This window comes from Falco biarmicus, chromosome 6 (assembly GCF_023638135.1).
Source record: "Falco biarmicus isolate bFalBia1 chromosome 6, bFalBia1.pri, whole genome shotgun sequence".
Classification (NCBI taxonomy): Eukaryota; Metazoa; Chordata; class Aves; order Falconiformes; family Falconidae; genus Falco; species Falco biarmicus.
The window spans coordinates 46,179,200-46,195,655 of NC_079293.1; the positions used below are offsets into that span (position 1 = coordinate 46,179,200).

At 39.9% G+C, this 16,456-nt stretch overlaps 1 protein-coding gene across 2 annotated transcripts in view; it reads left to right on the forward strand.

Moving 5' to 3' along the window:
* ESR1 (estrogen receptor 1) overlaps positions 1 to 15,772 on the forward strand; it is a 193,574-nt gene extending 177,802 nt beyond the window's left edge. Inside the window, exons 7-9 of one of the 2 annotated variants that reach the window (XM_056344214.1) lie at positions 5,895 to 6,028; positions 12,792 to 12,975; positions 14,338 to 15,772. In XM_056344214.1, the coding sequence (XP_056200189.1) occupies positions 5,895 to 6,028; positions 12,792 to 12,975; positions 14,338 to 14,572 (553 nt within the window). In that variant the 3' untranslated portion in view covers positions 14,573 to 15,772. Of the gene's footprint in view, positions 1 to 5,894; positions 6,029 to 12,791; positions 12,976 to 13,060; positions 13,791 to 14,337 lie in introns of those variants that run through there. The other variant, XM_056344215.1, reaches the window with a different exon arrangement.
* The last annotated feature ends 684 nt before the right edge of the window (positions 15,773 to 16,456 follow it).

A 16,456-nucleotide genomic window follows, 5' to 3' on the forward strand; every position in this document is an offset into this window, starting at 1 on the left:
CATGACCATTCTCCAATCATGTGTGCTATCTGATCGGATTTGTGCACTATCCCACCAAGCCTCTGTGTTTCTAGTCTCATCACAGCTGTCTGACTCTGTACGAACTTCCAACTCCCCTTCTGTGTTAGAGCACCGGCATTTGAGTTAAGTCTGTGAATACCCTTCTTTGTAACTGGGGATGTGGATGTTGTCCCTGCAGCTTTTTCTCAATCATACCTCCACTGTTTCCTAACCCACCTTTAGGCTGAGGAGCACACCCTGTGACAAGCCTCGTTTAGCAGCTTCCTCACCAAGTTACTAAGTCCATTTGTGAAGGTGACCTTCCCTCTCTTAGTCTGGTGGATCCCATCTGTTCTTGGCAATCCCTTGTCATCAAATGAAGAACCATGAGCAAAGAAGCCAGACGGTAAACAAATACACAGTCAGGCTTTGGTTTGATGTGTGCATCTGTGCTTACTTGGGTTTTTCCCTTTGAATGGAAAATTTGTCCCTAAGTCCCTGTTCACCTCACCAAAACATCCTTCCTTCTTAATGTTTACTTGTCTGTCCTGTGTTTCTGTAAAAGCCATTCCTGATACCTAGGGTTTTCCCAAGACTTTAAAATAAAAGTTCTCATTCCTACATACAGGGTTCAAGGAGGAGAGGAATGAGTTAGTAAAAGAGGAGTGACTCATGAATCTCTTAAGAAGTCTTGTCACATACAAATCCATGGGATGGGCTGCATCCAAGATTGTGGGATGATGTCATTGCGAGGCTGTTTACCATCTTTGAAAGGCTGTGGAGACCAGGAGAGGTCCTCAATTACTGGAGAAAGGCATACGTTGTGCCCGTCTCCAAAAGAAGACAGACAGACAGTCTGGGAACTACAGTCAGAATCACTTCTATCATGAGGAAAATCATACAGCACGTTCTCTTGGAAGTTTTTTATGTGAATAGGAAGGAGAAGATAGTGAGTGTGAATTAGCATAGATGTAGGGCATATTGAGCCCAACCAACCTGATTGCCTTGTGTGATAAAATTGTTCACACTCTACCTCAATACTAGTTACAGCTGGAGTTACTCAGGGGTCTATCTTAGGATTTGTCCTGTTAAATGTCTTTGTCAGTGACCTGGAGGAGGAGATGGAGTGCACAGTCTTTAAACTGGCAGGTGACGCCAAAGTAGGGGGTGCAGTTGGTAGGCTTGAGGGCAGAGCTGCCATATCGAGACAGGCTGGAGGAATGGGCTGACAGGAACCCTATGAAATTCAGCCAGAAGTGCGAAGTCCTGCACCTGTGATGGACTTAATCCACTGCCACTGTTCAAGCTGGGGCCTAACTGCCTGGGGAACAGCAATGTGTACGTATGCCAGTATGGCAACATGGCAGCAGTGAAGGCCAACAGTATCTAGGACTGTATCAGTGGTAGCGCAGGCAATAGAGCAAGGGAAGTGATTATCCACTTTTATTTGGCACTCATTAGACTATCACTGGAATATCACATCCAGCTTTGTGCCCCTCATTAGAGGAAAGACGTTAATAAATTTCAATAAACCTAGTGGAGAGCCACCAAGGTGGGAGCACATGCCTTGTGGCTGAAAGAAGTGGATTTGTTCAGCTTGGAGAAGAGATACGGTTTGAGCATGCCTAACCTAAAATCTACAAGGCTTTTTGCTAAGATGCCCAGTGAAAGCCTGAGAAACAGGAGTCATAAATTGAAGCTGAGGAGGTTCTGACTGGATATAGGGGAGAAAAAACCATGATGATGGATATAATTAAGCTGAGGGAGGTTGTGCAGTGTCCATCCTTGGAGGTTTTCAAGACCAGACTTGCATAAAGCCTTGAGTGAGCTGATCCTGTTTTTAGTGGGAAGTTGGATTGAAGAAATCCTGAGTTGCTTTCCAGCCTGTATGATGCTGTGAGTCTGTAGACTTACTAACGTTAATGCACATAGTACTTTTATGCAGTAACTTAAGATCTTTAATTCACATGCTTTAACTTTCCTAAACATTTCCCAATAGCCAAGAGTTAAGGATTCTTCTGAGAATACAGTCTGACACTCTGCAGTAAACAATCTTTTATTGTTTTGTTTTCAGTAAGCTGAGAGTACACAAAAACAACAGCATGATGGTGGGATAAGAATAATTTTCAAATCTGTTGCTAATTTGTCCTTCAGGAAAGTTATCTAGGCCTTCCTAGATAGGCCTTCCTATCAACTGGACATATGTGAAGATGTGATTATACTATCAGCTTGCGTTAGAAGGCAATTGAGGAGAACTGGAGATTCCTATTTCAGACAGCTTTTGTTGGTTAACAAAGAAAATCAGTGTTGCAAGTAGATAATAAAAACATTTGATTAGAAGCCTGTGTTTCAAAGATACTAAGCTCCTGCAGTTCCCACTGATTTCAGTGGAGCTGGATCTGCTGCCTAACTCTGAAAATAAAGCAGAAAATTCTAGATTGTTGCTTGCACACATAAATACATAAAGCTAAGCATCTAACCTCACCTAAAGTACTTTACCTGAAGAATTACTCTTCTTTTTCTTGTGGAGTAGCCTGGTATTTCACACTCAGCAGATAACAGAGTAAATGAGGTTAGGAAGTATTTAGAATCTCCTAAAAGTACAGAATTTTTAATTATCAACTACCATATGAGTTCAGTTGGTGGGAAACAGACACACGTGGAGATTTAGGCACATGGACTATATGTTGTAGGACTAGACATTTTTGTTCAGAGGTTGTACTTGTCAGCAAGAGGGTCTTGGTTGGAATATTGATGTTGTAAACCACAGTCTATTGAACTATTTTTGTAAAAAAGCACCTAGGAATAATTCTTGCTTGCTATCAAAATGTCTCTTCCATGTTTTGAGTTGCCATAAGGCATTTTGAAAGGTCTCGTTTTACAAATAACTTAGAGGGTTTTTTTCAGTTGTGGTCTTGCCTATGCAGATTTTGTGACTTGTTCAGACTGTAATATTTTGAACTGTTTTGAATACTGGTTGGCAGTAGATTGATGGTTTTTAGGAAGCAAGTAAATGTCTTCACCAGCCGTGGAGATGTGGAGTTTCTTTAATATGAGTCATTTGCCATATGATCCACTGAAACTTTTCATTTCTGTGTAATCCCAAAATTCTAAATTCTTAAACTGACCTTTATTGGGGAATTATTTATGTTAATGCAAAACTATTAAAGGCTTTTAGTCCTCCAAAACTGTGCTTAACTCTATATATGCAAAGTTAATCTTTCTGTTGTTACAGGCAAAAATAGTGGTTCAGAAGCAGTGGAACTTGTCCCATTGTAAAAATTCACATTTGTTTTACTTCCATAGGACTTAAATTTTAGCAGACAGAACAGATTTTGAGGTAGTAGAAACTGGTTGTCTTCTTATACTTTGAGTGCCTGATTTATTATGTTTCTAATATTATTATTTATTTATTCGACAGTAGTGCTATTAAATATGATTCTGTCTTTGTTTATTTTACTGATGTCCAAACAGAGGAGGAATATACTTAAATCCAACCAGTTCAGTTTTTCAGCTTTATTCTGCCTAAGCAGGATTCATCAGGGCAGCAAGATGGTCACTGCTGAAGAGGTCTCCACACTCAGCACTGAACAGTGTAACTGACTGGTCATCAAAGCATTGAAAACTCCCCATCTGAGTCCAGATCCAGCCTTCAGGAAAAAGAGGCAGAACTGTGAATTTCAGTAAAGCCAGGTTCAGGTAGACCAGGCTGAGATCCCTCCTTTAGTTCAGCTCATTGGTCAGGGCACTGTAAATGAGGGTGCAAAAGGCATCACATACCTTACATGGAACATAGCATGGAGTCTGCCTGCCTGCTAATCTTAAAACAGATTTTCGTCCATGACCTTCTACACTGCACTGCTTATCATCGTCTGTAGGAACCTGATATTGAAATTATCAGTGTTGCTGGTCATATCCAAGAAGCTGCTATAGTTTGAATCACCATTTCTTCAGTGAAATTTTTAAGAGCCACGAAAGGCCATAGAATTGCATTGTCAAACCCAAATCAAGTTCTGAGCTAAGTGCTAGTGAAATGCATGGGGAGAACTAGGCACTCTCAGGAGTGCTCAGCATGCACCTGCCTGGTAGCCTATAGGGACCAGAGGTGACAAGGAGCAACCCATCCTCCTTACTAAACATACTTTTCTACTAGCTCCGTTGCCAAGGCTGGAGATCACCTCTTTCTCACAGAAAAGTCAGAGGACATGAGCTGTTGTAACAGTGATTGGGAAACTTGCTTGGGCTCCCACATTTCCAAATATTACTGTATTTTAACCAAAAATTTACTCGCTGTTTAAGGGAGTATTTAATTTGGTTTTCTTGATATTGTCCTGCTTTGTTTAAATATCTCTGAAAGCAGATGAAACTAGCTTCTGTCATGTGCTATAATCACTGGTTCATAGGCATTGCTCTGGGAGAAGGGAGGTGTAGATCTATGTACAATCACCACATTAAGCAGAATAGGGATTTGAACTTCAAAGGAGATCGGTATACAAGTGCTCACAGATACCATCTCTCCTTTGACTCAATTTTAGGTTTAGACATGACTGAGAAGTGCAAGAATTTTCTCAAGATGTAGTCAAAAAGAAAGATGACTGCTTTGTCTGAGGGTCTGGCGTGGGTTTAGACATTAGCTACAGGGTCTCAACAGCATGACTGTATCAGGTCCGAGTCAGGTGTGTCATGACTAGTAGTGTTGGTTTTGTCACAATGAGATTAGGAAGATGCTTAATCTATGTTTACGCTACACATTATGGTGGAATAGCCATCTGATTATTTGAAATTTCTTTTGTATTTTCCTATAGCAATGATCTTCAAAGCCATATCTAAAAAACAGTATATTCTTAATCAGCAGATCTGATCACTTTTCTTACAGGTTGAAGTTTCACTCAAGGAGTTCTAATAGAAGTAAAATTAGGTATTTTTTAGTAAAAGGTAGCAATATAAATTATGTAAAATCCTATGACCAGAAAATCTACAGACCAAATTTTCATTAAAAATAACAGCAATCTGCATTAATTATTGAACTGGAGCTTGAATATGCAAGATATAAATTAGTGAGAGAGAATACCTAGAATTGTGAGCAGAGGGAAGTGGTTAACTGCCATTACTAATTAAAACTTTAAGATTTCCCAAACTTTAGCTGTGATTGATGCTGTAATGTAAAAAGTTACCTGATTTGTGAGGTGAAGGGATAGTTTAAATCAGTCATACAGGCAAGAATTTTGCCTCATAAATCCTTCTTGAGCTCATCAATAAGCTTATTCTTTCAGGAGGCATTATGCTGATATAAGAAACATGGGAGAAGCATGTTGGAACATTGCAGATTACAAGGCAAGGTAGAAACAAGTACAAAACTTTAGGGAGGGAGAAATGCAAAGAATTTGGACTATTTCAGTTAAAGGAAAAGGAAAGAGGAAGCAAAGTAACACACACAAAACACCCACCCCCCCTCCCCAAAATGTATTTTTTAAAGAAGTCTTTTCTCAATGTAAATGTTTGGTTAAGCCAAGCTCTTATGTTCCACCACAGTAATGTCTTGGTGATGAGCTTATGAAATCAACTTTTTTGGGGGGACTGTAGTATTTAATTATCTATTCATTTTATGTGGGATATTGAGAACTATACTTTAGAAATCACACATGTAATTATCAGAAATAAACATAGTTACATATATACATAATAATATAATATATACACAGTATTTTTATATATATATATATATAATCACAAAGATAAACAGAATCACCAAGTGAGCATGGAGTGGGAAGTCACATGCTAGCTAGTGAACTAATGAAATCAAATGGGAGAGGAATGATCCAGGGTGATAGAAACCTCATGCTGCCACCAGGTTACAGCTGTGAATATTTCCTCCTTGATTTCCCTTCATGCAGGAATCAAGGGAAATGCGTAGAGGGCATGGTGGAAATCTTTGACATGCTGCTGGCTACTGCTGCCCGGTTTCGCATGATGAACCTTCAAGGGGAGGAATTTGTGTGCCTTAAGTCCATCATCCTGCTGAATTCTGGTAAGTGGTGTGCTTTTCTGTCCCTTGGATAATTGCGGTTGCTCCTTGCATGTGCTTGAATGCTGCTTGCTGTCACTGATGACATTTTCACTTTGAGACAGCAGCAATCAAAAGCGGGCTGTCACCATAGATGCAGGCAGAACCACGAGGCAGGGGTGGAAGAGGGCAAGCCTGTTCAGTGGTGTAGATGGGACCCAGCAAATTAATGCAGTACGTAGCTGACCCACTGCATGCAGCTGATGTGAAGGGCAATCAGAGCAGTGTTTTGAGCTAGGTGCTGGAGGTCTTAAAGCTCTGGTTACAAGACGCTGGGGTAGCTGGAGCCACATTTAGGTCATCCAAAGGCAATGGTTACTCGTAAATCTACACCTTCCTTTTTCGATGATGGCAAAATAAAGGGAAATAATGACAAAAATGTGGCTGAGTTTATCATGGTTTGGTTTATATTAAAATACAGGCATCTAAAACTGGTGTCATCACTTTCTACTTCCTTTATAGTTGATAAGTATTTTGGGGCTGTAAAACTCATTCTGAAGTACGCTTCAAAAATAGGTGACTAGATAACAAGTGTATGTATAGATATAAATAATACGTAAGGTTAGCTGACTTGAATTATGCATGAGATGACTGAAATAAGCAGACTCAAGTTGTGGCTTGTGACTGAAAATTTGTTGCATACTAGAGGTTCCTTTTCAGTTTTAAATGGAAAATAACCTCCACACAATTTATCTTTAAATGCAGAAATGAGGCCCATTGTGTTCTAGTGGAAATGATAGAGGTCTGAAATAATAACACAGGCACCAAAGTCAGAATTCGAGTCAGTTCTCTGCTAAGTTGTTACCTGTTGGCCAAAGATGCCAGAGTTTCCCAGACCTGATGATTTACTCACTTGTTCTCCCCTTTTCCTCTTGGGTTTGAACTTGTAGATGGTATCAGCCTGTAGACAAAACATATGTGGAAGGCTGCATGTTCTTTTTGTCTGGTGGTCTAAGAGGTCAGTTGCCCAAGTTGTATGCAATACAATTCAGGTAATTCCCACTAAAGACTAAACACAGAAGACTGCTTTACTGATCAGGTGCTTTTTCACTTACGGGAACTTGGACTTGGTCTGCTCATTAAAAAAAAAAAAAAGTGTTCAAGCAAAATTATTTATGCAATCAGATGTAAAGATTTTATTTATGATCTAGGAGGTATTAATGTGGTTCAGGTTTTGTTGTGATTGTCATCTAATGACCAAAAAATGACATCTGAGGCAAGCACCTGGCATATTAGGAATTAAGGCCTATTGTTTTTATCTTGGATGCAAGGGTGTGACAATTGTAATTACTGTTTGACATTTTAATCTCCTTATATTGCCCTGATAATTATAACATAATATTTCCTAGAGTCAAATTTTCTTCCTGAAAAGTGATGTGCCTGCAGATTTTTAGCTAATATATGCTATTTATTCAATGTTATTATCCTTTTAAATTAATCTAGGTTATGTAATTGATTTATAGAAATATTGAATTAGAAAAAAGAATAGAGTCAGAAGTTTGAATAAAACACATTAGATGTTCATATCTTGAACGTGCAGACTTCAAGCCATGCTGTTGAGAGTTTTTGTGCCACTGTTGTGTTTAATATTGATCCAGAAACCTAAATTTTTTAGTTAGACAAAGCTCTGCTAGACATTACCAGCTATCCTATAAGCACATCTCGCTTTGTTAATGGGATTTTTTTTGTTTCAAGATATCCCTTAGGAAAAATTGTCCAAAAAAATATACCAAGTGAATTCAGTGATAATCACAGGCAAATCTCCTTCTGCACATAAGAGAGGTGAGACCAGTGAGTGAGGCTAGGAGATATTAGATCCTCATTCCTTCAAGGATCATATCAGAGGTGCTCTGTGTGGTGGAAGGTCAGAGTTGAACTGATTTTGGGTGTGATCTGGTTGTAGGGGTTTTTTTACATTAAATGAAAATTTATAGCTGCTCAGAAGTCTTTGACAGTGATACATCAGAGGGCGTGGTTTGAGTTGAGCTGTTACAGGTTCATGACAAAAGTAATTTATATCATTTTTATGCAGATCATGGTATACTGCTCTGGCTTGCATGCTGCACTTGTAGTATGTCTGAGTACCCTGTAAACTGAATGTGTATGTATATATGGCCATAGAATGCATGTCTGTATTGCCTGTAACTGCCTTTATGCATAAACATAATTTTACATTTCACTTTTTGCATTCTTATAACCAAATAATTTTATTACTGTCGGAGGAGTTAACTACTAAGTAGTGGGAATATGGATGCAAGTTTAGATGCCAAATTAGGAGGCTAGGCTGCGTTACAGAGATAAGTGGCTTGGTTTGGAGCATGTGTAATAGTTTAAGCGTAAGTGTTGTTTGGCACAGATACTTGAGAATGTATTCTGGAGATGAGTTCTTCACAGAATATAGCCAGCCTCCTTAGGTAAAGTGTTGAATACACATGAAATATGTGCTCTGAAGCACATAATATATGTGGTGTTTGAGGAGAGGCTGAGAGAGCTGGGTTTGTTCATCCTGCACAAGGGAAGGGTCTAACTACAATCCTCAGATAGCTGATGAACAGGTTATGGGAGAAGCCAGGGCCGGACTCTTCTTAGAGGTGCAAAAGGAAAGGATAAGCTGCAATGGAAGCAAACCACAGCAAGGGAGACCCTGACCAGATGAACAGAACAGTCTTCCCAGTGAGAGGTTAAGCACTGGAACAGGTTGGCCAGAAAGATAGTAGGATCTCCATCCTTGGAGAAACTCAGCAGGGCAAAGCTCTGGGCAGCTTGACCTAACCCTGAAGTTACTGTTATTTGAGCAGGAGGTTGAACTCGACGACCTGCAAGCCTCCCTTAACCCGATTTTTTTAATATGATTGCACATGTAAATTGTAAATATGCACAAATGCTCTACTAAAGAAATGGCAGATAAACACACAATTAATTTTTGGCCCTTACGCTATCTGTATTATTTATGCATACAATGAAACCAGCTGATCTCAAAATGATTTAAACAAGTGGACTAATTAAACAATTTGGACTCATTATGCTACATTTCATATTTAAAAGCAGCTTGCATTTGCATTCTAAAGCTTTGTGTGGACTTAATGTACTGAGTGTACACAAACATTTCTTTATTAAATCCTTGGACATCTGTTAGTCTCTTCACATGAGGTAGTGCTGCTTGTTGTTTCTGTTGGACATTTATTTTCCCTTTTTTGTTTGCAACATCCTTCAAGGCTGTTAATATCTTTAACTCCTTTTCAATGTGGTCTTGGACAAAATGCAAGTGAATTTTTTTCATTCCACTCACAGTGTGTGGAATAGATGGAAGGTTTTATTTATAAAGCACAATATACGTTTACTCCCAACTTTTTCCTGAGATATCAAGGCGACAGCATGTCTGTAACAACAAGGACAGCATTGTCTCTAGCTAAATAACAAACTAAAAGGTGCTCCTCTAAATCTGCTGTAATAAATCTTTTGACTAAAAATCAAAATTATATTTTTGAAAAAAGTCAGCTCAATAATAAAGGGATATTTTTTAACACTGGAAAATATGTACTAGAAACATGAAAGGGCAACATGATGCCAGAGGTTTTACTTTTGAGAGGGTCTGAAAAGAGCAGTGGTGCTATGTGGCAAAGCAACAGGCGTTCATTTTGGAGACAAGGATGTAGGTCATGTCTGTCTTTGCGGCTGATTTACCCAATTTGTTAGCTGGTTACTCCCGAGAGATGGAAAGATTTAGATGATTTTATGCATCCTGTAGACCTCCTGATACATCACTCCACGTGACTGTTTGTTATTCTTTTCTCCTGATTTCTCTAGCTCCTGTTAAATTGTGCTTTTTATTTATTTCTTTATTTTGGGTGCTGGATGATTGCACAAATGCATGGTACAGAGCTGAATTTGCTCATAGCTTGTCCTAGCTTGCTACACATCCAGAGCAATGGAGCACGGTGGAAGAAGAAGAGTCCTGGGTATTGTTTTGTGAGCCTGAACTCTAAATGTAAAGATATTTCAAACTGGAGCTTATTGTGACAGAAAATATGCAGAGGTCGTTCACTTCCACGGTAATATGCAAAAATATATCACTATATATATTGACAGATATAAAAATACATCACTATATGCCAACAGCTGGCACAGTAGCACTGCAGTCCCCAAGGGACACTGCTTTGCTTGCAGCTTTGTGTTATGGGCACAGACCAACAGGCTTTATTTGTATGTAGGGTGGTGTTTTCTCTGTTCTCCCTCCTATTGTTTTATAATACTGACCTACAGAAAGAGCTGGAAAACAACCTGGTAGCTATTCAACTAAGGCTTGCTTTCAGATTCAGAGCCTGGAAAGACCTTTGAGACTGTTAAATTTCAATTTGCTAAGGCAATTTTCTTCACTCTTGTTCCAAAACTCTGCCTGTGCATGTTTGTGTGTGTGTGAGAGATGGATAGCTGGCATTTCTTTTGGGGAAATTTGTGGTCATTGGCCTGGGGCAGGAGCAATCACCGGGTACGGGGGGAAGAAAGGAAAATCAAATAATGTTTTTTCTTGGCAATTATTGACTGGCAATTGCCTGAAGTCTCTACATTCTGAGGGAGAGTGCTTTTTTTGATTTATACTTTTTAATAGCTTCTGGACTAGATCTAGGTGAGAAACAATTCCTCCTAACAGATATTTTTCTTTTGCTGGTTTCGAAGTTATGAAACTAAGGGGTATTGCCACAAGGGCACAATAGCATCCTCTGGCTGAAGTAAGCTGCTCTGGAAGCGCTGTGGGTTTATGAAACTAATGTTTCCTTCTAATGGACTGTGTTTTGTCAATAATATTTAAGAATCTTGCCCCTACAGGTACCTGCTAAGCTATAAAGCCTGGTATTGTTAGTAGGCATATGTGAGGGTGGTTAAGAGTCATTTGGCTGAGAGAAACCCCAAGAGCTGTTTCTCTCTGGTGAATTCACTTCAGGAAAACCAATAATAATCATAAAAAGCTTTGTGAGAAAAGAGGCCACTGTACTATCTATATTTATCAAATTTGAAGCAATATTAACTACCAAAATTAAGAGCCTTGACAGATGGTTTTCAGCAGCTGTGCTGTGTTTCAGTTATCCTTTTGCTTTTTTAAAGCAGTCTCACTCTGAGACACTCACACTGCCATTCAAAAATACAAATTTATATTTCTTTTTAGTACATAACACCCAAAGTCATAAAACCCACTTGCATATCTCACCTCCTCACATCATCTTGGTACTTCAGGGACATGACATCTATAACTACCAAGATGATGTGAGGAAGTGAGGTATGCCAGGAAGATGGTAAAAAAATCTCAATTTCCCTGACTGCTCAGATGCATGGCAAAATAATCTTATCTTCAAGTCCAATGGCATAACCCCCAGGTTACAACCAATACAAACAAGCTAGAGTACGTATGTCTGTGTATGTGTGCATGTTAGTGTTTGTGTGTCTTTTTTTGTTTCTATCACAAACTACATTGCATATTGTGCTGTATATGACTGTTTTAAAAAAAAGCAAAAATACATGTAATTCCAGAAACCAGTTTTTTCCCAAATGCAAATGTCTTCTTGGCTGTGTGAGCTGACACAGAAGGGCTAAAGCACGGGTTTTGCCAAATACAGTATAGGCACAGGGCAATGAACACACCATGATGAAGCCAGTTTGACTGTATTGCTGTACATACATCTTAAATTTTTGCTGCCTCAGGACTGGATGATAGTAACATGACCTGTTTAGAATTATTGGCTCAATCCAGAAGAGTAAAAAATTGGTGCTGAATGCACCAGCTGCATTTTGGCATGCATTTTGACAGTGCTGTCATGACCTGATTCACATTGGCTGTGTGGTGTTGTCCAGACCAAATTAAAGATAAAACAGGCAAAATAGTTTAGAATTTCCCATTTAAAAAGCTGATATACTTCATGGACTCAAGAATTACTATTGGTAGAAGGTCTTACGCCTAGGTTAGAGTGCTTTATAGGAGATGTAGATGGGCTGTTGGAGAGGGAGTTTGAAGGTGTTTTGATTTCTGGCAAAATTTCCTTCTGGTCCAAATCTTCAGGCTACTCACTTTCAGCAGTAAGTAGCAATGTAAGATGACTAAATTTATACAGGTTCCTTTGGACATGTTTTTTTTTTTAAAGGAGTCAGGTTTGCAGGTGAAGGAGCACAGCTTTCAAGGCTCTTGCTTGGTTGGGAGGGTTTTCTTGAGGCAAGTGTGTGTAAACAACCCTGATTTTATTTACATGTTTTATGGTAACGTATTATTCAGTTCTAGATTGACTAGCAAATCCCCCCAGATCAAATATTAAACAGCAACGAAAATTGTAAAAACTGCTGACAGCCTGGGCTGGTCAGTAAGTATTGCAGAGCTTTCAAAGGGCAACAGCATCTCCTGAAGATTTTGGAGCTGAGTGACTGAGAGAAGAGTGCAGCCTACAGGTAGGTCTAGCTGCAGGCTGTAGTTGTTGCCTGCCACCTGGCCCAGACCTTGCATGGACCCAGGTAGGGAAGAGGCATCGTCTTCCTCCTCCTGCTTTGCCCACAGCGACCAAATCCAAGCTCCAGGGTCATTCAGACCAGTGACCTGGCTGGCAAGCAGGCGGGTTCACACACAGTCAGCTCCCATGGTTTAACACAGCCAAAGAGGCCAGCCACGAGGAGTACCTTGGGCAAGTCTGACTCCATCAAAATAATTTTTGTCTGTTGTTTGTTTTCTTTCTCCTTCTTACTCCAGGTGTATACACTTTTCTTTCCAGCACCTTGAAATCTCTGGAAGAGAGAGACTATATTCACCGTGTTCTAGACAAAATCACAGACACTCTGATACACTTAATGGCTAAGTCAGGTCTTTCTCTGCAGCAGCAACACAGACGACTGGCTCAGCTCCTCCTCATCCTCTCTCACATCAGACACATGAGGTAAGAGCAAGCGCGCAATCAGCCCTCCTGCACTGGTCCTGTGCAAGGGGTTTCACAAATGCACACACATGCTTTTCTTTCACAGGTGGGAGTGCGAACTGTGCGTAGAGCTGTTAAAATAAAAGAAAGTCTACGTTCCATAAAGATGTATGGAATGTGTGCAAAACAGTACATTGAATTATGGTGTAAAAGGAGAGTAAACATTTTCTGTATTTGTTTCTTCTAGTTTTCCTTTGCTTCTTATTTTGACAGTGCTGTAGTCAGAATCTACTTTTAATGTGATGTGCATCTTGTATTCTTTTTGAAAAGTACCATGTAGAATACTAATGTAGCAGTTGCCTGGTTCTGCAAACTTTAGTCTCCTATAAGATGAGATTTAATAAAACTACCACTTTTATGTAGCCACTTTTCACAAGTGGCTTGATTGCAAATAATTTTAGAGAAGAGATTAGGATAATTGTGTGAATTTTATGGGTGAGGATAAATGCAGATCTATTGAACGCCAGTGCAGAGGGCCGTGCCCTTTGCTAGTTCGAGGTGAGGTGCCTGAGGCACTCTGGGAGTAGTTGCACACTGACTCTCCCAGACACAGTTACCTCTCAAGGTAGCTGTTCAGCGGCTGGAGTGTCAATAACATGACAAGTCTATACAAAGACACAGCACAAATTTTATCTTTATGAAGGGACAAGACATGTTACACAGATTTTAATTTTTGTTGTTTCAGTTAATAAAACTAAAACTAGAGGAAGCACCATCTCACAGCTACTAAAGCTGAAACATGCAGTTTTTACCTGCTGGGCTGATATACAGGTCTTCAGGAAAAAGTCAGGGGCTGCGTGTATGTGGGTTTTTTACTTGTGTCTTTTTATGGGGTTGCTTTGTCTTCCTGTTAATCATAATTTCTGTTTTTCTCAAGAATTTGTACAATTAAGGAAGTTCCAGATGCAGAGTGAAGTTAATTATTGTTTCCATAGCTTTGTGAATGGATACTATTGCAAGTGAGCATTTGCTAGAAATTCGGCTATTTTCTGGGAAAAAAATCTGGTATTTTAGGTTTTATTATGGGAAAACAAAGATTCATCCCATCATCCACTTAGTCACAGTGCCTAAATTAGGAACCCATGTGCTCTAAGCTACCTTTTAGGCAGAGGAGAGCAAAAGAGCCACCTTTAGAAGGCAGCTTGTTCGTGGGCAGTCTGAAATGTCTTTGAAGGTGCTTTCTTCTGCTAACTGTAGCAGGAGCGTACAGCAATTACGCTGTCAAATTAGTTGTTCTGTACAAAGTTTAATTTATATTAGCTGACAGCTTTTATTTCCCTTAGCATATTTGGAAAGTAACTGTTGTTTCTTTACAACCCACAGCAACAAAGGAATGGAGCATCTGTATAATATGAAGTGTAAAAATGTAGTTCCACTCTATGATCTCTTGCTGGAGATGCTGGACGCTCACCGACTGCATGCCCCAGGAGCCAGGAGTGCTGCGTCGATGGAAGAGGAGAACCGGAGCCAGCTGACAGCTGCATCAGCTTCATCTCACTCCTTGCAGTCTTTTTATATAAACAGCAAAGAAGAGGAGAACGTGCAGAATACAATATAAACAAAAGCAGCATATATAATGGTATGAGAAACCCAGCAGCGTACTACCTACTTCATGCTTCATTTCATCTACAGTGTCACCTACATAAACACTCCAATGACAAGTCACCTGCATTTTCCATTTCAGTGTTTGTCAAGAGCTTGCCTAAATTGATTGCTTATCCTAAACAGAAGACATTTCATTGCTATGGACAGCCAGCAAGGATTGTCAGGCTAGCTTGATTTAAAATTTGCAGTGTTTTTATTTAATTTTGCATGTAAATTGGGTAAGTCCTAATCAAAATGGAACATTCATTTTACTATAAATTAATAGGCTTTATCACCCATGCATGTTGGTATCTTTGTAAATGACAGCTTTTGTTGACATCCACCCCAAGTTCTGAGCTCACTTAATCCTTCACTTGCTTGAAACTTCGAAGCAGTTTGGTAGAGATTCTGGATGATTTTTTTTTTTTTTTTGGGGGGGGTAGGGGGTTGGTAAATGGAAAGTTGATTGGCATCTTAGTGTGCCATAGTGAAACTGCAGTGCTAGTAACTGCCTTGGTAGTTTAGGTAGATTCCCACCCCTCTTCTTTCTACAGTAGAAAGGAACCCCTGTCTGAGAATAATACAGTTTTACCTCGCTGGCTTGTATTGGCAGACAACTCCTTTTCAAGATCGTACCGGCTTAAGTCCCCTTACCATACCCTTTAGCAGAATTGCATTGTGTACATCCTGTCTTGTCTGATCTTACAAAGCTGAATCGCTTTGTTGCTTGGCAGCTTGTAAATCAAGGGCAACATGACAAACAGTGGTAACATAGTTACCTTTAAATCAGGACAGATGATAACAAAAATCACCAGGGCTTAACAATAAAAGGTTTTCACACACATGGCATGATTCAGCAGACCTTGCTTCAGTCTTTTGCTGTGCTGTGCTACAAACCAAGGAGTGCAGATGCCAGTGCAAGACTGGCACAGCTGGGTGGGATGGTTCCATCCCACTCAGTAGAGTGTGACCTCGCTGTGATTGGGAGAACTGGCATCACAGCCAGAGCAGCAGGCTTTGCATTGCCTTGGCTTTCTTTGGTTCTCATTGGGGCATGCTCAGAAATCACTGTTAAGAGCCAGCTCACCTGTGACACCAGATCTGGGCAACGAGTCTCAGACATGGTGAAGACTCTGGAACTCCATGTCCAGGAAAATAAATCTGGCTTTCTCCATGTATGTATTTACATATTTTTCATAAAGATTAGTCAGCTTCTTCAGACCAACTGTAAATATATAAAAGGTCTGCTAACACCATGAGTTTCAGCAAGCCATGAAGTAGAGAGACTGAAGAAATCCATACTATGTGCTGTTTAATGTAGGAGTCAGTGCTGCTGTTTGACTGCCTCTATGCTAGGAAATTAAACATGTCAGGGAATGTTGCTGGCTACTGGAACACAATTCTTACATATGACAGGGATATTTTATTAGTGATAAACTCTGCCTGTGCTGTCTGCACTTCTGGTTTACAGGTGCAGTTTGGGAGATACCATGGACCAGGGACTATTCCAATAGCTGGTTGGAAGTGACCACCCTACCAGTAAGAATGTTTCATAGCACGTGGGTAGGCTGCTTCACAGCAGCTGGCCACAGTGCTAGAGAAGGGTTCAGAGATGCTTCTTTTACTGCTTTTACTTTGAAACCTTTATGTTAGATTATGTTGATTGAAAGATCCTGTAGTAACTAAATATAGGAAATAATGCAACTAATGCCACACAGGAGTGCCTATGTCTAATCACGCTCCCTGTTACACAAGCAGAGTCCGTGTGCAGTGAGACTGAGTTATGTAGCAGTTGTGAAGGCAGCAAGGCATAGGATGTTTGTGCTCCAAGTCAAGGATTTGATTCTTTATTGAATGT